General features: G+C 45.5%; 1 protein-coding gene across 3 annotated transcripts; it reads right to left on the bottom strand.

Moving 5' to 3' along the window:
- Positions 1-5,978: 5,978 nt before the first annotated feature.
- Positions 5,979-23,243, bottom strand: LOC307224363 (uncharacterized protein). Of its 3 annotated transcripts, none has more exons than XM_079991213.1 (7): positions 23,113-23,243; positions 20,059-20,196; positions 17,819-17,926; positions 16,104-16,190; positions 11,598-11,761; positions 8,660-8,763; positions 5,979-6,518 (listed from the first exon to the last, which is right to left on the bottom strand). In XM_079991213.1, exons 2-7 carry the CDS (start codon positions 20,192-20,194, stop codon positions 6,353-6,355), a joined length of 765 nt encoding a protein of 254 aa, XP_079847339.1. In that variant the 5' UTR covers positions 20,195-20,196; positions 23,113-23,243; the 3' UTR covers positions 5,979-6,352. The 3 variants fall into 3 exon arrangements, with proteins under 3 accessions (XP_079847339.1, XP_079847341.1, XP_079847340.1); XM_079991215.1 differs by having other exon boundaries at positions 11,598-11,758; XM_079991214.1 differs by lacking the exon at positions 23,113-23,243 and adding an exon at positions 22,907-23,106.
- Between the last annotated feature and the right edge of the window lie 261 nt (positions 23,244-23,504).

Raw genomic sequence — 23,504 nt, 5'->3', positions numbered from 1 at the left:
GGTCAATTCTGTATCCAAGGCAGCTGTCTACCAACTCCACCTGGTACGCAGGATGAGACCCTACCTGCCCGCGGACTGTCTCGCCAGAGTGGTGCATGCTCTAGTTATCTCTCGCTTGGACTACTGCAATGCGCTCTACGTGGGGCTACCTTTGAAGGTGACTCGGAAACTACAACTAATCCAGAATGCGGCAGCTAGACTGGTGACTGAGGGCAGCCGCCAAGACCACATAACACCGGTCTTGAAAGACCTACATTGGCTCCCAGTACATTTCCGAGCACAATTCAAAGTGCTGGTGTTGACCTTTAAAGCCCTAAACAGCCTCGGTCCAATATACCTGAAGGAGCGTCTCCACCCCCATCGTTCTGCCCGGACGCTGAGGTCCAGCGCCGAGGGCCTTCTGGCGGTTCCCTCATTGCGAGAAGCAAAGCTACAGGGAACCAGGCAGAGGGCCTTCTTGGTAGTGGCGCCCGCTCTGTGGAACACCCTCCCATCAGATGTCAAAGCGATAAACAACTACCTGACATTCAGAAGACATCTGAAGGCAGCCCTGTTCAGGGAATTTTTTAATATGTGATATTTTAGTGTATTTTTGGTTTCTATGGAAGCTGCCCAGAGTGGCTGGCGAAACCCAGCCAGATGGGCGGGGTACAAATTATAAATTATTACTATTGCTATTATTATTATTATTATTATTATTATTATTATTAATATAAAGCTTCTTGGTGACTACGGGGGCACTATCCAATCTGTCCTGTCCACAGCTGGCTTTTGCTGGACAGCTCTGAGCCAACTTATTGTTTATACCCCGCCCATCCGGCTGGGTTTCTCCAGCCACTCTGTGTGGCTCCCAACAAAATATTAAAAATACAATAAAGCATCAAACATTAAAAGCTTCCTTAAACAGGGCTGCCTTCAGATGTCTTCTAAAAGTCAGATAGTTGTTTATTTCCTTGACATATGATGGGAGAGTTTTCCACTACCGAGATTAATATTGGCATGGTGTGTTTCTCTTACCACTGAAGAACCACCTCCTACACTTTGGGTGAGGACTAAGACAAACCAGGGCTAAACGCAAGGCCCAAGAAGCCACGGGCTCCAGCATTTCTCATCTTGTACTTAAGCTCTGCAGTACTAGAGCTTTGTAACCTACAAAGTGATTCAGATTTCATACCCTCCAAGTGTCCCAATTTTCCAGAGACAGTCCTGGAATTATGAAAGCTGTCCTGGCGTCTGGTTTGATCCTGGAATGTCCCTATTTTCCCTGCCAGTACTGCCGACACTGAGCTCAGAGAGGAGGATGAGCTGGCACTTGTCCCAAGCTGTGGAGGCAAGGCAACATCCCATTGCCTCTCCATCCCATGACCTCTCCATGGCTGCCACTGCCAGCCTCCTCTTTGGGCAGCTCATAGTGGCGGCTGAAGAGCAAGCGGGGAAGGAGAGGGGCTGCCACCAATGAGGCCCAGCACGGCATGGCATGTTGGTTCTGAAGGGCAGGCAGAGGGCAGGGGCACCCTGTTGGGATGCTGCCAGGGAGACAAGGGCATCAGGCAGGCCCCCAGCTGGCTCCAGCCACCGGCCGGCAGCCGGGCGATCTCCAGGTCATGGAACAGCATCAACCAATCAGTGACTCGAGCCTCAGTAGCCTTCTGAAGCTACCGAGCACGCTAATTAGCAGAGTGAATAAATCTCCACAACGGAAGCGGCGGACAGAGTCACGTGTAAGCATATTTACAGCATTTATTCAGCATAGTTCAGGAACAAAGGAAAAAATATGTCTGCTTCCCTTCGTGTCCAGCAAAACAACGATGCAAAAGCAATATACAAAACGGAAGTTCCCAGCAGAACTGTGTTGAAGTAAACAGGCATGTGACACACAACATGCACACAACACAGAGCAGCTTTGTCACGCTGGCCATGTGACCCAGAAGTGTCTGCAGACAGCGCTGGCTCCCGGCCTCTAGAGTGAGATGGGCGCGCAACCCCAGAGTCGGACACGACTGGCCCGTACGGGCAGGGGTACCTTTACCTTTACATTGATTATTGCTTTCATTTTATGGATCAATGGTATCGTTAGATAGTAAAATTCATGTTAAATTGCTGTTTTAGGGGTTGTTTTTAAAAGTCTGGAATGGATTAATCTGTTTTGCATTACTTTCTATGGGAAAGCGCACCTTGGTTTTGGAACGCTTTGATTTTGGAACCGACTTCCGGAACGGATTAAGTTTGGTACCACTGTATACTTATGCCAGATACTTTCACTCTAGCCTGTGAAAACAAGGAAGACCTGAGTTTCCCCATGGAACAATGTGTTCTTGCCTCTTTGCATTGTGGGAAATCCTCCATGATTCGCCTAGCCTGAGATCATGTAGGCAGGTAGCCATCAGCGGAAGTTCCTGAATCTGCCATTGTTTGCTCAGGTGGGCATCCCAATTGTATTCATGAAATGCAAATGCTTTGTGTAAAACTGTCTGGAGCCACGTGAAACTTGCTAAGTCCACTCACCCCCCTTGGTGCGGTGGCATTGCTGGATGGAAGAGGTTGCACTGGGTCCGCGACGCTGGAATTCAAACGGCAGTGCCCTTACTGATACTCGGAGGGGTATTTGCCCCCGCCGCCAATCAGGAGCTGGATCTCAGCCTGCACCCTGCATTGGTGAAGGGGGATGAAGGCTGGGGTGTGGGCGGAGCCAGGGGCGGAGCCAGTGGAGCCAACGGTGGGCTTCCCTCGGATCCGCCCCTGCCCATTTAAGCAGCCCACACCTGGGGCATGTCCTGTTTGTTCCTGCGCTGGGTTTTCTCCCCATCCTACCCACCCACGGTTTACACTGATAGGCAATGACTTTCTGTGGCTATGGTGGGCGCCATTCTTACTGGGCTGGGTAGGAATTTTCCCACCAGGCTAACTGGTGGGTTTTGCCTACCTCATAGCAATTTGTCACAACTGGTTGAGCATTGGGGCAATCCCTTGTTTTGGACGGAGGGAAGGTTGTAGCCCCCGCCTGCCCCTCCAAACACTGGGGTATCCCATTAAAGGGATCCAGGGGGAGTGGCCATGTCCGAGTGCCCAGAGAGGCCAAAGACGAAGGCACTCCCCCAGACAGCGGTCCCTGTGGGGGTCACCCTGTTTGATGTAAGTTTTAGGAACTCCCACATGGATTGACCACACATCACTTCCAGCAGGCAGGCCGGAAGTACTTCGATTGCCGCATGCCCAAGCCAAACCTCTTTCATCTGTTTATTATTATTATTATTATTATTATTATTATTATTATTAAATTTTTTATTTTTTACCAACACCCAAACACAAACAGTGAAACCCCCCAGGCAGCTGATACATTGGGTATATATAATCAATAATAACATATTCAAATCCACCATATGTACAATTTTATGTACGTTAACACTCCTCCATCCACAAGGTTTATTTAACTTTTAACATTTTAATTGCCCCAAATTGTTCAAACCTACCCAAATAATTCAATATCTTCTCAAACTTCTTTCATCTGTATTCAATAAGGTTGTGGCCTGTTTTTACCCAAAACCCAGTCTGATTGGTCTCTTATTTATATGGGTTGGGGTATGGGAAGTCGGATACCTCGTCCTGCAAATCCTCAGGAATATCACACCTTGACCTGCCTGAGCCACTATAACCCCACCTTATGTGTGACGCATTTCTGACGTTTGCAGAAGGGGATGCCCTTCTCCAGAGGGAAAGGCAAACCTTCTAAAAGAGTTTTTTTTTCTTGGCTCTGGGTCCTTCTTCACAGTGGTGGGGACAGGGGGGGGGGGAACTCTGTTGCAACAGGTAATAAAAACCAGCCTTCCTTTCACTGAATTTCTGCCTCAGCTCATTAATCTGGTAGCGCCCTTATTTTCTGTATATCTTTTAAGCCATGTGTGCCACACCTTGTGTTCTCTTCAATTCTTATGGCGGTACTCTCCACTTGTATCTCATGGCAAATATCCGGACAACCAGCTTTAGCGTTTCTTCTTGTGAAAGTAACATCTCATCAACCTTCGTTTTGGTTTAGTTTTTATGTCTTAGTTATGTGAAGCTCTGTTTTGTTATTTTGGTTATATGGAATATATATACACACACACACACACACACACACACACATATATATCAGAGGTTTTGTAGATTAATTTGATTTTCCCATATTTACATATTGGGGTGGAGTGGAGCTATTCCTGAAGCAAGAATAATATTTCTGCCAGAGCATTCCTTTGACTGAGACAATTATATGAACAAAGATAGAAAGCTTCCTCATTACCAACTGTTAGGTGTATGCCAGTGTGGTTGCTTGAGAGCGAACAGGCAAGACCCCCACTGGTCTTTTGAAGGCTTTATTATCGGTGCAAAAACATTCACAGTGCAGAACGACTCAATTCCATGTCTGCTCAGTCACTAGCAGAATCTGGGAGTGGGCGGTCCTTAAACTTTCCCCAGCAGAGCAGTCTCTTGACCCCCATCCTACGCCTCTCCTCTCTGTGCATAAACCGACTGTGCAGGGAGGGCGTGGGCAAAGGGGGACCTGCCTCCCCCCCCCCCCCGCTATGCTCAGGCTCGGTTTTTCGGCTCTCTGTAGCATCTTCCAAGCCCTGCATCCTTTCCCCACTGGAGGCAGGTGTTATGTACTGAAGTTCTCTCCCTGGGCCAGCAGGGGGATAGTGTAGATAGTTATGCAAATAAGGGATCGAAAGTGACATTCAGTGATTGGATAGTTTTAGAAAATTGTTACAGTTACGTTGTACTGCAGCTCTATATAAGCAGGCTGACTGAACCCTTCAGTTCAGTTCTGTCCTGGCCTGTGAATAAACAAGAGCTGTTTGAAGAATCGCTGTGTCGTCTGATATGTTCACCCACAACTTAACAGCGGGGCTTCCTTCCTCCCCGGAAGAAGAGCTGCTTCTCACGATCTTCGGAGGCTCCCTGTAACCCAACTGCCCTTCCACCTCTCGCCTCTGAGCTGATGGCAGTTCCCTGACACCAAAAATGGAAGAATGGTTGCTAAAATTAACGGACTCAGCTGAGATGACAATATTGACAGGAAAAGGTCATTGTTAACATTGACTAAATACTGGAAACCTCCCATAGACTATTTTTGTGAAAAAGAATATGAAATAATGACATTTGGATCTGGGGATTGAAGATAATGTTTATAGAAAGTAAGTGGTTTTGTTAGGTGTTCTATCAGAGTGGATGAAGTGATTATTATTTATTTATAGCAGACAGATGAAGAACTGGAAGTTCTTTCATCTGTGAACTGTATTTTTTCTATTGCCTCTTAAAAACTCTTTTCAATCCTTTTTTCTACTCTCCCTGTTTTTCCTTCTTTGCCATGTTTTTATCTTTCTTAGATTAATGTTGGACAAAAAGATATTTGAGATTAAGTTTTGTATTTCTCTTTGTAAACTCTAATAACATTTAGTTTAAAAAGAAAAAGGGGGGGAAAGCTGCCTGTACTCAGCATTCAGTTGTTACAGTAAGGACCACACTTTTAACTGGGGGTGTGGGGCGGGTTTTGCTGGTGCTGCGAACCCTTGAGTACCCCCAGAAAAAAATGTCTGATTTCCACTATTTATTACACATGTGTGTCACAGCAAGCCTATCTTAAAATAGGCGTGCCAACCTGCATGCAATGGTTAAAAATAAAGGAACACCATTCTTAAGACAAGCCTGCTATCTGCTGTTTTATTAACTGGGGCACCTTTTTGAGTGTCTTAAATCTTTTTTCTTTCTTCCTTTTAATGCATGCATCAGGGAAGTCACAATCAGAACAGACTCTCCCCCAAGCACTTTCCTTTCTAAACCCGTTGATGCCTCTTCAGGAACAGTGGCAGAAGGTACGGTAAATGGATTCTGGGGGCAAGCTACCCTGCAGTTGTCAGAAGGCTGTAATTTGACTATTTCACGTCCTCCCCTCTCTTGGAAGAGATAACTGGCGGGCGCGATGAAAGAAATGAAAAGGCCTGTTTGCTAACCACAACAGAGCTGCCATCTTTAATTCAGGACATGAGTTTCCTTCCTTTAAGAGCTCTGCCAAGGGCAGCTATTCCCATCCCAAGGATCTGCCTTGATAAGACAGCAGCCGTTATCAACTCTGCCCTGAAGGAAAATGGCAACTCTTCCTAGGCACCCATCACCTGGGACACAAATCTCTCTAACCAATTGATAATAGCAAACAACCTCTCAAACTCTCTTTGTTTCACGGAGCACAAAGAACAAGGCTTGGGTGGAATTGGATGTTTCTGTTCGTTCTGTGGCTAAGCAGACTTCTCCTGGAGTTGAACAATGGAATGAAAACCATTCTGCCTTCAGTAAGGTATTGGCCCAGTTTTCCCCAACTTTATGGTTCTTCAATGTCTATGTTCTCTTTACACACCCATTTATGTAGTTTGTGGCAGTAGTCGTCATTCCAGTTATATCCGCCAGATGACGGCACAATGGATGTGCAGTCTTTCTCCAGCGCTCCATCATGCTCTGAGTAGCTGGGGTTGCCGAGAGACCAATATCTGGGGGCAAAAGGTGGAAAGACTTCTATTATTATTATTATCATTATCATTTTTTATACCCTGGCCTCCCCAGCCAAGACCAGGCTCAGGGCGGCTAACACCAGATATAAAACAATTGATTAAGATACAACTTAAAAACAAGCTTAAAATACAACTTTAAAATGCTGCCTCATTTCAATAGAAACTCAAATCAAAAACTTTTTGGGGATGAAAACATCAAGTCTTCACCAAGGCTGGTCCTACGTGGGCCAGAAAAAAGCCAGGGAAGTCCCCTAATAGGAGTTCCATCACAGAAAGAGAAAGGAAAAATGAAAGAGGGGCAGCCACGGGGAAGGTTCAAAACAGGAAGTCCGCCTTCCCTTTTTGTAAATAGACTGAAGCAAAGAGGTTGCAAGCTAAGGTCTTGGAAAGCTTCATGTAAAGGATTAAATTTCCATCGATTGAAACCATTAAACCCCCCTTGGAAGCAGGGGAAGAGGGGGGAAATTGTGGACTGTGCATCCTGCAGGAGAGAGTGATAAAAACTAAATTATCACTGCTCTGAACTCCTGGGAACGGGCTGCCAGCAGATTGACGTTTGGAAGAGTTCATTGACAGCGAAAAACAGTCAGTTAGTAAGAGAAATATATTGCTTTCACTGTCCGCTTCTGTGTTTTAAAAGGAAGAAAAAGCAATTGAAAAAGTAACTGAAAACTGAAAACTATTTTACTTTTGGAATTGTGTCAGAAAGGATTGATAACTCAGGATTGATAACTCAGGATCTGGCACAGGAATCTATTTCAACAGGGCAAATCGTTGAAAAGGAGAAGGAGAAAGTTGCTGTTGTCGAACTTAAAGTAATACAAGGGGGAGCCTTAACCTCACAGAGGCAGGTTGAGGGTTACAGGTCGGGGCCCTTTGTGGTTGAAACTGGAAGAGGTCAGATTCTGAGGATTGGAGCCTGGCCTGGACTGGAGGGGGAAGGTTGGAGAGATCCCCTTATGCAGGGATCAATTGACATTTGGGACATGGATTTGGGTCGGGAGGGGATTGGAGCTTTGGGGGCCTTTGGATTTGGAGGAACCTTGAAACAAGATTTGAAATATTTTATGGATTCTAGTTTTAACTATGGAAATCTGGTTGACCTGTCGAGATGGAATAAAAGTGCTGTTGGGTCGGAGCTTCCCCGAGCTCTGCTCTCTAGAATTAAAGAATATGAAGAAGATTGGCAGAAGGGATGTGGAGATGAGTTAAGAGCCTCGGACATAAGATCACCAGGTTGATGGACTATATGGAATTGACGGCAAGGACTGGCAGAGGCCGAGACCAGGAAGAGGAGACGGTGAAGAAGATTGGAAAATTTAAAGTCTATATAGGGAAATTTTGTAAAATTTAATGAGGGATAGAAAAATCTTGGGATGGAATTTTTTTTTGGCCTTAGTGGAAATGTTTTAAGAGGTTAAGTGTAAATAGGTATATTAGATTTAATGGGGAATAAGATTAAAAATATTTTAAGATAAAGGATTTGCTGAGATAACGTATAGAAGTGGAATACAAGGAGGGAGGTAAGAGGAGGTCAATGAAACAAGGGAATGAAAGATAGATTATGGTAAAGGTATGATGTGTGTTAAATTGTTTTTGTTTTGTTTTGTATAGTTTATGGTGTTTAGATGTTAAGGTTGTGTTTTGTATTGTCGATATTGTATTGTTTCTTTTGTTTTTTCTTTCTTTTTCTTTTTTTCGTAAGTTTTAAAAGTAATAAATATCATTTTTTTAAAAATGAAAGAGGGGGAGGGGATCAAGTGGATTCCAAGCCAAAGGCTAGGCGAAACAACTCTGTCTTGCAGGCCCTGCGGAAAGAAATCAGATCCCGCAGGGCCCTGGTCTCATGAGACAGAGTGTTCCACCAGGCTGGGGCCAGTATTGAGAAGGCCCTGGCTCTGGTTCAGGCTAATCTGACTTCCTTAGGGCCCGGGACCTCTAGGGTGTTGCTATTTATGGACCTTAAGGTCCTCCATGGGGCATACCGGGAGAGGCAGTCCCGTAGGTACGAGGGTCCTAGGCCATTAAACTGGAGAGACAGAGAGAAGCTAGGTCTACCAAAGCAGAAGAATGCGGGTCCTGCACCACTTTTGAACTTGAGCAAACTTTTGAAGACTCACTGTGCTTTAGTTCTGGAGCCATCTGTCCATTTCCAGTTGCCTTCCTCGTTTTCATCTGTAAGGCCAATCCAGGTAGGATCACTGAGCTGAGAGGTGAGGTAGTTCTGCAGGAGGAAGGAACAACCTCACATGACAAAATGCCCAAACTCAGCTACTGAAGCATAAGTACCCTGTTGGTCTGAATATAAGTTGCACTTCCTCCCTCCCCCCCCCCCAAAAAAAATTCTGACCATGAAAAGTTAAAGTACGGCTTAAATTTGTGACCTTACTAAAATTGGCTTTTACGATATCGCTGCTGAAACAGACATGCAGTAAAACGGAACAGGTGTGAGTGAATTTTAAAGGAGCTGCTAATATTTGGGTACTGTCTTTTTTCCCCCCCTGCATGAATTTTAAATGTGCGGGTTATTTTTGCTTGAGGCTTATATTTGGGCCAATACAGTATTGTGCATATTGGCAAAGCAATCTGAATTGCATGAATAACACATTTCAGGAATCACCTCAACCTTTCTTGCCAGGAACCTGTTTAATTTCACCCTACGTTAAGTGGGAACATGCTGGAGAATTTGCCTGACATATTCTTGTGGTGACTCACTGCAAGAAATTTCAGTAGCGGTGGAGAAGTGAATTTCACAAAAGCCTCTTTTTCATCTTCCAACTGAAGGTCCTGTCTTAAGCTGCCATGGAACTCAGGTTCTCGAGGACACAATTTGAAAGCCACTGCACAGATACTGCATTAATTCTGTCACCACCACCATCTGCTACATCACTGTTATCCATTTGCAGTTCTCCAAGAACCGCAACCCCAGAGTCGTCGGCAACTGGACCTAGTGGTCAGGGGTACCTTTACCTTATATATGTTGGAAGCTGCCCAGAGTAGCTGGGGCAACTCAGTCAGATGGGAGGGGTATGAATAGGAAATTTTTCTTTATGGAACGGGACGTCCCTATTTTCATTGGAGAAATGCTGGCTTGGGGGACTCATCTACCAGAAGCAATGTATTTAGTGTTAACTCTGGAAGTGTAAAAACGATTTGGACCAAAGTAAGCCTCCTGATGTATGTTTTGCTCTGGGAGACTGAGTTTGGTCAAAATCGAGTACAGTCATACCTCATGTTACATTTGCTTCAGGTTGTGCGTTTTAGGGTTGCATCCTGCGGTGAGCCAGAAGTACCAGAAAGGGTTACTTCCGGGTTTTGCCGCTCGCACATGCACAGACGTGCAAAATGACGTCACGCTCATGCACAGAAGCGGCGAATCATGACCCGCGCAGCGCAGACGTGCAGACATGGGTTGCGTTCTGCTCATGTTGCAAACGGGCCTCCGGAACAGATCCCATTTGCAACCAGAGGTACCACTGTATACACATTTTAGCCTTTTAAGACTCATCTACTCCTCTACTATCCGTAACCAAAGGGGCTCCTTGGTTGCCAGATGTGAAATACCTTGACCTTCCTGTTCTGGGTGCTACATTCTCCTCACACCGCCCTAGAGCATCGCAAAGTGGCACGGGCCTGGCAGAGCAGCATGCTTGTTGCCACTTTGCGATGTTCTAGGGCTGTGTGAGGAAGATATAACATACATGTGTGAGGAGATTCAGAACTTACAGGGTTAAACAGTTCTGTGTGACGTCTCACATTCTGAGGTGTGGTTACGTTCACATACGGGAATCTTTCTTTGTGTGTGAGTTCTCTTTTGGTTTTGACTGAGAGGCGAAAAGGATGCCTGCTCTTTTGCCGGGCTAATTTACGATGTCTTTCTAACCATTAAAAGACTGTTGGAGATAAGAGAGAAGCCTGCATTCAGTCTGATTTATTATCCACACACGGCAACAGTTTCTCCCGCTGCTGAACTCTGCTAGGACTATGCTAAGAGAGCTAAGGGAAGTTTTCGATCGGCACGGACAGCCAGTGGCGCAGCAGAAACGTGCCGGATGCCATCTTTACTCACAACATGCACCCAGAACAGGAAGGTCAAGGTATTGCCCCTGGGGTGCTTGCCTGCCCAGCGACAGAGCTAGCCACTCAGGCACCCGGAGTAGCACACATGCCATGCACCCAGGACTTGGGTGATCCACTGGGGGGGGGTGATCAGTGCTGTGGCGATCTGCCCAGGGGGATTTTGTCAACTCCCCCTCAGGGATGACACCTGGGGCGGCCTGCCCCAACCGCCCCCAATTCCTACGCCCCTGTGCCTGCTCCCCCAAGGTGCCAACCAGGTACACAACACTGTTTTTTAATCTATTTTTTAACCTCTGGGGGTGTTCTGTTTTGTTTCTGAACTTCTGGAGTGTGTGTGGTGTATTGTATTTATATACAGTGGTACCTCGGGTTACATACGCTTCAGGTTACATATGCTTCAGGTTACAGACTCCGCTAAACCAAAAATAGTGCTTCAGGTTAAGAACTTTGCTTCAGGATGAGAACAGAAATTGTGTTCCAGCGGCGCGGCAGCAGCGGGAGGCCCTATTAGCTAAAGTGGTGCTTCAGGTTAAGAACAGTTTCAGGTTAAGAACGGACCTCCAGAACGAATTAAGTACTTAACCCAAGGTACCACTGTAGATACATTTCGTGCAGTACTTTTTTTCTGTTGGGGTATGCATACCCCTAAACATTTTGTGAATCAAAGTTTGGCCTCATTGAGGGGACAGTATTTCAATACGACTAGGAAAATGAGAATAACCCTAAACATTTTTTAAGGGGGGAAAAAGCACTAGTTCCATGTCTTCCATCAAGCAAAAAATAACTGGAATATAAAGCAAGCTTTACATTATGCGTTAGCATTCAAGCATCATAAATAAAGCACGGATAATGCAAGGAGTTGCACTTTGTGGGTCATGAAATATTTGCATGTGAAAGTAAGAACAGGGGTGGACAGAACAATACACTTTGAATCCCAAATATCAAGGGGTGAGGAGGGGGGAAAGAAACATATAAGACCTGCTCTTCGTCACTTAGGATGGAGGCCAAGTGGGAGTCTCTAGTCAGGCAGAAGCTCTCCGCATCATGCCAGGTCTTTTCCTCATTAGAAATGTAGTAGAAACTCTTCCCAAAAAAATCCCAGCCTCCAGCAGTCTTCGGTTTACCTTTCTTGAAGAGGTCTTCTGGGAGGAAAAGAAAGGCTTTTGAAATAGCAGGCATTGAATTGAGTGTATGCTGGAAGGGCTTTTGAAATCTTGGTTTATTCATTCATAGAATCATAGAATTGTAGAGCTGGAAGGGACCCCAAGGGTCATCTAGTCCAACCCCCTGCAAGGCAGGAATCTCAGCTAAATAATCCTTGACCGATGGCCATTCAACCTCTGCTTTAAAACCTCAAAGGAAGGAGAGTCGACCACCGCCCAAGGGAGACCGTTCCACTGTCAAACAGCTCTTACTGTCAGAAAGTTCTTCCTCATGTTTAGCCAGAATCTCCTTTCTTGTAACTTGTAGCCCTGGGTTCAAGTCCTACCCTCCAGAGCATGCTCCCTCTTCCATGTGACAGACCTTCAGATATTTGAAGGTGGCCATTGTATCTTTTCTCAGTCCATGGATAAAACAGACACAATGAGATATGCTACTGGATAAGTGATTCATGGTTATTGTATTTTTGTTTGGGTTTAAAAACAAATAAAAAAAATATTTGAGCAAGGGGTTGACATCCCTGCTCAGGCCTTAGGCATTCTGGGTTACCTGAGGTTATTCTCATATTCCTTTCTGTACTTCATAGGATTGTTGCAGGGATAAAATGGAGAATCTAATGCATGCTGTTCTGAGCTTCTTGAAGGAAGGAAAGAACCCCATTGGGAATAAACGTTATATCAATAGTGTTTCCATTGCAAAGGATCAAGTGAGTAGATTCTGAGAAGCACTTCAGGGCTGTTTATCATCACCATATTTGAGGTTAGGGTGGATAATGGAACCCTCTGCATTGGAAGAGGTTCTGTAGGCCAGGAAGGGTGCTGAGATAGAAGTTGAATCCTGAGATTGAGGTTGAATCCTGACAAGACAGAAGTACTGTTCTGGGGGGACAGGAGGCGGGCTGGTGTGGAGGACTCCCTGGTCCTGAATGGGGTAACTGTGCCCTTGAAGGACCAGGTGCGCAGCCTGGGAGTCATTTTGGACTCACAGCTGTCCATGGAGTCGCAGGTCAATTCTGTGTCCAGGGCAGCTGTCTCCCAGCTCCATCTGGTACGCAGGATGAAACCCTACCTGCCCGTGGACTGTCTCGCCAGAGTGGTACATGCTCTAGTTATCTCCCGCTTGGACTACTGCAATGCGCTCTATGTGGGGCTACCTTTGAAGGTGACCCGGAAACTACAACTAATCCAGAATGCGGCAGCCAGACTGGTGACTGGGAGTGGCGGCTGAGACCACATAACACCAATCTTCAAAGACCTACATTGGCTCCCAGTACGTTTCCGAGCACAATTCAAAGTGCTGGTGCTGACCTTGAAACCCCTAAACGGCCTCAGTCCTGTATACCTGAAGGAGCGTCTCCACCTCCATCGTTCTGCCCAGACACTGAGGTCCAGCACCGAGGTCCTTCTGGCAGTTCCCTCATTGCAAGAAGCCAAGTTACAGGGAACCAGGCAGAGGGCCTTCTCAGTAGTGGCACCCGCCCTGTGGAACGCCCTCCCACCAGTTGTCAAAGAGAAGAACAACTACCAGACTTTTAGAAGACATCTGAAGGCAGCCCTGTTTAGAGAAACTTTTAATGTTTAACAGACCACTATATTTTAATACTCTGTTGGAAGCCGCCCAGAGTGGGTGGGGAAGCCCAGCCAGATGGGCGGGGTATAAATAATAAATTCTATTCTTCTATTCTGTTCTGAGAATTGTGAAGAATGTCGCCCTGTAAACCAAAACAGGTTGTAACCCAAGGCGAGCTTTCGCTAATGGGGCCTCCCAAAAAAATTTGTTCATAATCCAAAAAAAATGGGTTGTAATAAAAAAAAAGTTTGCAAACTGGGACACGCACTGTCGGACTTGCGTTCAACCGAGCTCCTCCGAGCTCCTCCGACGTGATTAACGACTTGAGCCTTTGATGAGGCTCCAAGCGTGTTTCCCCATTACACAGAATATCCAGCACAGGGAAGGAGCCAAGATAGTATGCGCTACATGGCTAAAGAGCATTTTATTCCTAACTACACAGACAGAAAAGAAAATACATCCTCTCTCTGTGAGAGCAGAGAGCAACCGAACAACAAAGGAAGAGGAAACCAGTAACATCACATCCGTCTCCTGTCTTCCATGAGAATTCCAACAGCCTGGAATCTTTGGAATGCAAAACAGAGTCTTGTGACTCCAAGAGCACTGCACAGTGGCAACACACAGAAACTAACACGCACTTCCGGGTTTGATGTGTTTGTAATCCAAAACATATGAAAACCAGACTGTTTGTAAACCAAGGTACCATGGGAGAGAGAGAGAAATGAGCTAAGAGAGAGAAGCTGCTACAGGAGGACAAAGTGAAAGTGAAAGGACCAGGAAGGAAGAATGAAACAAACGGGCAGTATGGGGTGGATGGCATATAGTTTTATTTACACATATATGCAACGAAGGTCCGTATAGTTAGAGCAATGGTTTTCCCAGTAGTGATGTATGGAAGTGAGAGCTGGACCATAACGAAGGCTGATCGCCGAAGAATGGATGCTTTTGAATTCTGGTTCTGGAGGAGACTCTGGAGAGTCCCATGGACTGCAAGAAGATCCAACCTATCCATTCTGAAGGAAATCAGCCTTGAGTGCTCACTGGAAGGACAGATCCTGAAACTGAGGCTCCAATACTTTGGCCACCTCATGAGAAGAGAAGGCTCCCTGGAAAAGACCCTGGTGTTGGGAAAGATGGAGGGCACAAGGAGAAGGGGACGACAGAGAACGAGATGGTTGGACAGCGTTCTCGAAGCTACCAACATGAGTTTGACCAAACTGCGGGAGGCAGTGGAAGACAGGAGTGCCTGGCGTGCTCTGGTCCATGGGGTCACGAAGAGTCGGACACAACTAAATGAATAAACAACAACAACCTGAGCACAAGGCTGAGGGGCTCACAGCATTAGTACTAACACGGCTAAAGCTGTAGAGCATGAGACTCTTACTCTCAGGGTTGTGGGTTCGAGCCCCATGTTGGGCAAAAGATTCCTACATTGACTAGACAACCCTGATGGTCCCTTCAAGGTCTACAATTCTATTGTTCTAGTGCAAAATCTCTTGCCTCTTCTGCATCTCTAGCTTCTAGCCTGCTTTCTCCTCAGCTACACACAATACGCTCCTGTTGTTCTCTCCACCTGACAGTTGGGGAGGGAGAAACCAACCCATTAATGGGGGGCAGTTGCACTTAGCTGTAGCTCTAGCAGCATAGCCCATTCTTTTGGGATGCTGATAAGGACACTTATGTGGACAGGTAAGGCCATTGTCTGACCTGTTCAACAAACTCCTCTTGTCATATTCTAACCTCACTGGCTGCAGCACCCCAAGTATCGGAAGAGACTTGGCATAATTCAGACTGACACACACAAACACACACACACACACACACACACACACACACACAACCCTGCAACAAAAAATAAACAGATGAGAACTTGGAACAGTTCCTTTCCTGAACATCTTAGAAGGCCCATGGGGGAGAAAAATATCACTGTGAACTGGACTTAAAACTATACAGGGCTGTTTCAAATCTTCTAGTTATTAATCCCCAATAGAGTTTGGTTCCTGAGTCCACCGTAAACTCTGATTATCAGCATTTAACTTTCATGTAAGGTATTCTTTGATTTTGGTGACAGTTAACAGGCTGCCATTTTCCCATGCTGTAATCAGAGCGTGTGACAGACAAACTTCAACTCACATATATTTGCTCGCCCTTGTATTTTCAAGATGTGTCAGATTTAGACATTTATTTGTTAAATTGTAATTTTCATTTTACAACAAACAAAAGTGAAATCCCTTAAAAAGCAACTTATTACATGTGTCCTATTATGACACCCCTCCCCCTCTTTCTGCGGTTCCTTATGTTTATGATATTTTTACTGCATTTCCGAATTAAACCTATTTATTATTTACCCAATATATCCAATGTATGTTTTATATCACTGCACATTTTTACATTAATCCTGCTAATGTCTTGATCTGTTTACAATAATCTTGTAAAATATTCAAAAACTATTTCCATTCTTTATTTTTTTAAAAAACTTCATCATCTTGGTTTCTTATTCTTCCAGTAAGTTTTTCCATTTCTGCATAGTCCAGTAGTTTCTGTTTCCATTCCTCTTTAGTCAGAACATTTTCTTTTTTCCATCTTTGGGCACATATCATTCGAGCGGCCGTGGTCACATATATAAATACATTTTTATATTATTTAGGTAACACTAGTCCCATAATTCCCAAAAGTAAGGCCTCTGGGTTCTTAATAAAAGTTATCTTAAACATCTTTTTCAATTCATTCGTATTTAGACATTTAGATACTTACTGTACTTTCCTTTCCGTGCTTGGAAGGTCTTTTCCGATTGTTCTATTTTTGCTGGCAACTTTGCCACTTCTTCTGCTAAAGCTATGGCTAAAAACATTCTTAGAGTTAGGAGTTTATTTTTTGCTATCACCAACCTATATACACTGATGCATTTGCTAGTTTATTTAAATAACCTGTCTTCCTATCTCACAATGTAGGGTGCCCAAGGAAGTCAACAAGTCAGGTATAAAACAAAACACCATATTTTCCCCGGAAAAACAACAACAATGCACAACCCTCCCCCCTCCTCATGAAACTAAAACTATTAAGCACTAAAATTAAAAAAAAAAATCCAGTAGCACCTTAGAGACCAACTAAGTTTGTTCTGGGTATAAGCGTTCATGTGCATGCACACTTCTTCAGATACACTTCAGTGCATGCACACGAACGCTTACACCCAGAACAAACTTAGTTGGTCTCTAAGGTGCTACTGGACAATTTTTTAATTTATTTCGACTGCATCAGACCAACACGGCTACCTACCTGAACCATTAAGTGCTGAAAGCAATGTCTGCAACAGCAAGAAAACAGCCAGAAAATTATCCTAGAAGCCAGAATGAATATTAGATAAGGGGAGCAAGCAAGCTGTTCTTTTCTTCTTTAGATTACAAACTTTATAGAATGTTTTATAAACAATATTTAAACAATTACCAAGCATAAAGTGCTGCCTTCCAGGATGAATGCAGGTGTTAAGCCTTGACCCACATGTCACCATGGGAAATCTTTTATATTACGGATTATACCTGAAGGAGTGTCTCCACCCCCATCGTTCTGCCCAGACACTGAGGTCCAGCACCAAGGGCCTTCTGGCGGTTCCCTCACTGCGAGAAGCCAAGTTACAGGGAACCAGGCAGAGGGCCTTCTCGGTAGTGGCACCCGCCCTGTGGAACACCCTCCCACCAGATGTCAAAGAGAAGAACAACTACCAGACTTTTAGAAGACATCTGAAGGCAGCCCTCTTTAGGGAAGCTTTTAATGTTTAACAGACCACTGTATTTTAATACTTTGTTGGAAGCCGCCCAGAGTGACTGGGGAAACCCAGCCAGTTGGGCAGGGTATAAATAATAAATTCTATTCTATCCTATTCTATTAAATCCACATCGTGCACTTCAGTTTAAAACACTAGGATAATTTCTCCCTAGTGGCTTCTGTGACTGAGATGGGAGAGTACTGTATTATTGTTGCTAAACGATATAAATTGAGACCATAGGGAGCCAAAGCTATCTTTCTATGTTATTCCTTTTATCACCCTCTGATGGTGAGTTTGGCATTCCATAACCGTTATATTTCACACATACTGGTTGCAAATTTCTGTGGTGGGAGAGGGTGCTTTTCCCCTCAGCTGGAAGCAACTACTTGTCTCACTGCTGTCATAAGAAAGAAGACTATCTCTTTATGTTTGACACTTGCTTTGGTATTGTTTTCTTTTGACAGCAGGGCTAACATGGGATCGGGTACAAGATGTTGCCCCTTAAGGATGACAACAACAAAATTTGGATCCAGAAACCTTTAAGCAGCGGACAGTCTCAGCACATGTGGAGGACTGTGCCTTTAAGATTACATCCTCTCCATCTTCAGAAGACTCTTCCATTTTCTTTTCTTTCTTCTGAGATTTTAAAAATGGGCAGCTGTTTTTAAACCAATGAGAAATGAACCAGTCTTTCTGTTCCACTTACGAGACGTGTGAGCGATCTTCGGATTCCTGAGCCCGTCTGCCATATTGATCCTCAGTTTTTTCATCGGTAATAGAAGCGGGTTTTCGGAATCTGTGATCAACCTGATATCTAAAGTTGTTGAAACAAGGGAGGGTGCTTAGATTTCCAGCTGCCTAATATCTGCTTACTTATTAATAATGTCTGTACATTATTATGACAAAATTCCCATGACAAAATTCTCAGGGTGGCTTATAAAAAATAATAATGAAGCAATCTCAATAAAGCTCTATGGTATTCCAGTCTGGCTGCCAGGGTTTACCCAGTTGGTAGAACGATTGCAGGCAGATTTCCTCTTCAAGATTTTTACTGTCTCACGCTGTGTACCCTTTGCAGCCTTATGTCTAGAGGGAGGTCAACACAAGGTAGAAACTGTCACCTGGTTGAGATTTCTTCTATGCTGGTTAAACATCTGCCTTACATCAGATAAAGATCCTCTAGGTTTTGTCAGACCCCTTTCTTTCCCCAGGACTACAACAGTTTAACAAGAAGGTACAGCAACTCGGGCTGTCAGTGGAACTTTTGCAATCGATGTCCCTCCATCTGCCAAGGCTATGATAAAAACTAGGTTGTGGGATATTGAACGCCAAGAACTAACAGTAGCAGCGGAGAAAACATGTTTCCCTCTTTATTTCCAACTTTCTTCGGCACATGAAACTAACCACAATTACCTTGAACCTCTGCTTAACCCTCAAGAAAGAAGGGCATTTTTGCTGGTCAGGTTTAATTCAAACCCATCAAACCTCCTTTGGGAAAGGTTCTCAGGTGGGGTGGAAGGAGAAAGAACTTGCCCATGTGAAGACCACCTGGTGGAAGCCCTCACACACATGGTTTTCAATTGTAAACTATATGTTGATCTCCGCCAGCAATTTCTAGATCAACTCTGTATCCCCAAATGGAAACCAGAGTCAGAGGTCATACATTTTCTATTACTGGGGAATGATCAGGAGCTCACCAAGTTAGTGGCTAAATATCTCTATTTGGTTTTTTGTTGTTGAAATACACTGCAGACGTCTGATCTCCCTGGAGACCAAGAGATGTGACGATAGACTGCTGTGCCTCCTTTCTTTTAGCAAATGTTTTGTGCCACTGGGCACTGTATTGATTTGTTTTGGATGTTTGTATGTGATGCCAATAAAAGGTTTGATGAATAAAGCAACGATCAAAAGCAATATACACACAGTTCCCTCACCACTATGCTCCCACTGCAAGGTACTTGCCTCCCAACGACACATGCTGAGACGGAAAGACTGGCACAAGCTGGAAAAAGTCTGGGCTCTGGCCAGTGGAAGTTCCACCCCGGGACAGGTGTCCGTTCACCAGCCACGAAGAGAAGGGGTCACCGTCACAGCCCCAAAGACCTGGCCTTAGGTGCAGCTCACCTCCCCATGGCTCCAGAAGGCAGCAGTCACACAGCCTTGGTGAGGGAGCCAGGTTGCGCCCCCTCAGAATTCTGCACCCGGGGCCATGTCACCTCTCTCCACCCCACACTACGCCATTGACAGGTGTCTCAAAGAAGATGGTAACGGTAAAGGGACCCCTGACCATTAGGTCCAGTCGCGGACGACTCTGGGGTTGCGGCGTTCATCTCGCTTTACTGGCCGAGGGAGCCAGCGTACAGATTCCGGGTCATGTAGCCAGCATGACTAAGCCGCTTCTGGCGAACCAGAGCAGCGCATGGAAACGCCGTTCACCTTCCCGCTGGAGCGGTACCTATTTATCTACTTGCACTTTGACAGGCTTTTGAACTGCTAGGTTGGCAGGAGCTGGGACCGAGCAACGGGAGCTCACTCCGTCGCAGGGATTCGAACTGCCGACCTTCTGATCAGCAAGTCCTAGGCTCTGTGGTATAACCCACAGCGCCACCTGCATCCCTCAAAGAAGATGGTACCTGCCTAATATTAATAGGCGAGGAGTTCCAAAGTTCAGGTGCCACCACGCTAAACGAGTGGCTTCTTACAAGTGCAGAAGGGGCACCGTGTGGCATTTGGAAACGTGCAAGTTCCGAAGATGGAAGTAAACTGGTGTCAGCACGTACAGAGTGAAGCAATGCCTCAGGCAAACTGGTCCACCTTTTTTGTGCATGCCAAACACAGGCTGGTTTGTTTAATCCTCCTGCAGCAACTCTAGTGCACGGCAAGAGAAAGCAGGCAGCGCAGCTTATTCAACAGAGGTTGCATGACAGCAGCTTGAGCTGGACTTACAGAGAACGAGCATAGTGAAGAAACTGATAACGCAGATGGTTCCAAAGGTGGAATAGAATGTCCATTTGAGCTTCCCGGGTGGTGGTTTCGGTGGCTCCTCTGGCTTTTCCGGCGCTGCAGGTTTCTTTGGGGCCATGGCTAGAGAGACAAGCAGAAAGAAACACCCACATAGAGACTAGATCAAGAGACTAGCTCACCATCAAGCCTCGAACACATAGGCACCATCTATGCAGCACTATGGGCGCCCAGGCACCCGCAAAGTTCTACATCCCAGTGCACTTACGCGGCCTCCAGGAGGTGCATCTCTGGTAACCAGCACCACACGCTGGGCGTATTTGTGCAGTCAGTGGGTGGCCCTAGCACCCCCAAGAGGATCGTCACACCAGGGTTGCGAGCGCCACCCCCCGGGGGGTACAAATGCTGCCCGCTGGCCGGGTACATCCCCAGCGGCCAGCACTGCACGCCAGGTGTATTTCTCCAATCAGTGGGCAGATTTTTGTGACGATCGCGAAAATCCCCCTGCCGGGGGTGTGAGCACCGCCACACCAATCAGCCCAGGGGATTTTGTCACACACACACCCCAGCATGACACCCGGGGCCGACCGCACCTCCCTTGTGATGCCCCTGGCCATCAATAGCCCTCTCTTCCATGAATTTCTCTGATCCTCTTTTAAAGTCATCCAAATTGGTGGCCATCACTGCCTGTTGTGGCAGGGAGTTCCATAGTTTAATGATGCACTGTGTGAAGAAGGACTTCCTTTTAATCTTCAAACATTTAGCTTCATTGAATACCCACAAGTTCTGGACACTATCTATTGATTATATGAAAAAATATTATAAGCAGACAATTAGTCTAGCAGGATGGTAATATTTTCAGCAGTGTAAGTTAGAACTAGAGTTAACGGGAAGAGCAGAGAAAGACTGGGGAAACTAAGAAGACGTGAGAGGAAGTGGAAGTTAAAAGGAACCATGTATTGAGAGGAAGGGAAGTCTGACAATGACTGTATTTTTTTTTAATATAATAGAATATGTAATAATACATATAATAATATGTAATTATTTTCAGGTTTTTGTTTTTTTTTTCTTGCATTGTAATGTATCAGAAATGCAAATAAAATAAATAATAATAATAATAATAATAATAATAATAATAATAATATCCTGCAGCCTTTTAAATGTATCTGTGAGAAGGGGCAATTGTTGTGTTGTTGTTTTGCTTTAATTCTTTATTGTGTTTTATCTTGTATTTTATTCCATGAACCACTCTGAGATCTTTCAATGAAGGGGAGTACATAATTTTTTAAAAATAAAATGCCCACGAGTTGTAGCATTATGAGAAAGGGAGTTGGAAAACGTTTTTCTATCCACTTTCTCCATGCCATGCAAAATTTTATGAACTTCTATCACGTCACAACTCAATCACCTTTCCTCTAAATTAGAAAGTCCCAAATGCTGCAACCTTCACTCATTGCTCGTTTTGGGGTGCCCTTTTCTGAGCCTTTTCCAACCCTACAACATCTTTTTTGAGGTGTGGCAGCCAAAACTGTGCCCAGTACTCTAAGCGCTTTCACACCATAAAAGGTAAAGGTAAAGGTACCCCTGCACGTACGGGCCAGTCTTGACAGACTCTAGGGTTGTGCGCCCATCTCACTTAAGAGGCCGAGGGCCAGCACTGGTCCGCAGACACTTTTGGGTCACGTGGCCAGCGTGACAAAGCTGCATCTGGTGAGCCAGCGCAGCACACGGAAACGCTGTTTACCTTCCCACCAGTAAGCGGTCCCTATTTATCTACTTGCACCCGGGGGTGCTTTCAAACTGCTAGGTTGGCAGGCGCTGGGACTGAGCAACGGGAGCGCACCCCGCCGCAGGGATTCGAACCGCCGACCTTTCGATCGGCAAGCCCTAGGCGCTGAGGCTTTTACCCACAGCGCCACCTGCGTCCCTTTCACACCATAGATTTGTTTAATGACATTATGACCCTCCTGAGTCCTGGCAGTTTTGTTTTCAGTTCCTTTCCTAATGATCCCTAGCATGGAATTTGTCTTTTTCACAGCTACCGCTGAGTTGACATCTTTATCCATCTATCCACTACAACCCCCCAAGGTTTCATTCTCGGTCAGCCACTGCCCATTCAGATCCCATGAACACATATGTGAAACTAAGGGGTTTTTACCCCAGTGTCTATCAACTTGTTTTCACTGAATTACATTTGCCATTTTACCACCCATTCAGTCAATTGGGAGAGGTCCATTTGGAGCACAGCATCTTAAAAAGTAGAGACATCACCTTGCCAACAAAGGTCCGTATAGTAAAAGCTATGGTTTTCCCAATAGTGATGTGTGGAAGTGAGAGCTGGACCATAAAGAAGGCTGATCACCAAAGAATTGATGCTTATGAATTATGGTGCTGGAGGAGACTCTTGAGAGTCCCATGGACTGCAAGAAGATGAAACCTATCCATTCTGAAGGAAATCAGCCCTGAGTGCTCACTGGAAGGACAGATCCTGAAGCTGAGGCTCCAATACTTTGGCCACCTCATGAGAAGAGAAGACTCCCTGGAAAAGACCCTGATGTTGGGAAAGATGGAGGGCACAAGGATAAGGGGACGACAGAGGACAAGGTGGTTGGACAGTGATCTCAAAGCTACCAGCATGAGTTTGACCAAACTGTGGGAGGCAGTGGAAGACAGGGGTGCCCGGCGTGCTCTGGTCCATGGGGTCACGAAGAGTCGGACACAACTAAACGACTAAACAACAACAACAATTTGGAGCACGTCACAATTTTTTGTTGTTGTAATGGCCCCGAACAATTTGTTGACATCAGCATACCTCATACACCTCACTGCTTACTCTAGATCATTTAAAAGCATAGATCCCAACACTGATCCTTTGGGGCCTCCACTTTCTCCATTCGGGGAGCTGGCATTTCTTCCTCCTCTCTACTTTATGCTACTTAACCAATTCCTGGTCCACAAGAGGACCTCTCCTCTCATTCCATGACTTCTAAGCTTACTCAGGAGTCTTTGGCGAGGCCTGTTTCACCTTTCTCCACCTACCTTTCTCACTTCCCTATCTTCCCAACATAGTGCAAGCAGCAGCTGTGTGAGTCCAGCTGCTTGCTGATTGGCTGCCTGCTCTCCTCTTCCACCATACACAATCACAAGCACACCTGTAGCTGAAAGGTAAAATGCACTGTGATGTCACTGAGGGGGGGTGAGGCTGCAGACCTTGGCATCCCGTGTCAAACAAAGCAGGGCAAGAGGATCCTCACCCATTGTGGGTGTAGATACCAGCAAGTTTCTCTTCTCAGTCTCTTCTTTTCCAGCCAAAAAATACCCAACTCCCTCAATTGTTCCTCACCAGGCTTGGTTTCCAGACCCTTGGTCATTTTGGTTGCCCTCCTCTGCACATGTTCCAGCTTGCCAACGTCCTTCTTAAATTGTGGCAC

This window comes from Podarcis cretensis (genome assembly GCF_951804945.1).
Source record: "Podarcis cretensis genome assembly, chromosome: 9".
Taxonomy (NCBI): domain Eukaryota; kingdom Metazoa; phylum Chordata; class Lepidosauria; order Squamata; family Lacertidae; genus Podarcis; species Podarcis cretensis.
This window is presented reverse-complemented; position numbering and strand designations above follow the sequence as displayed.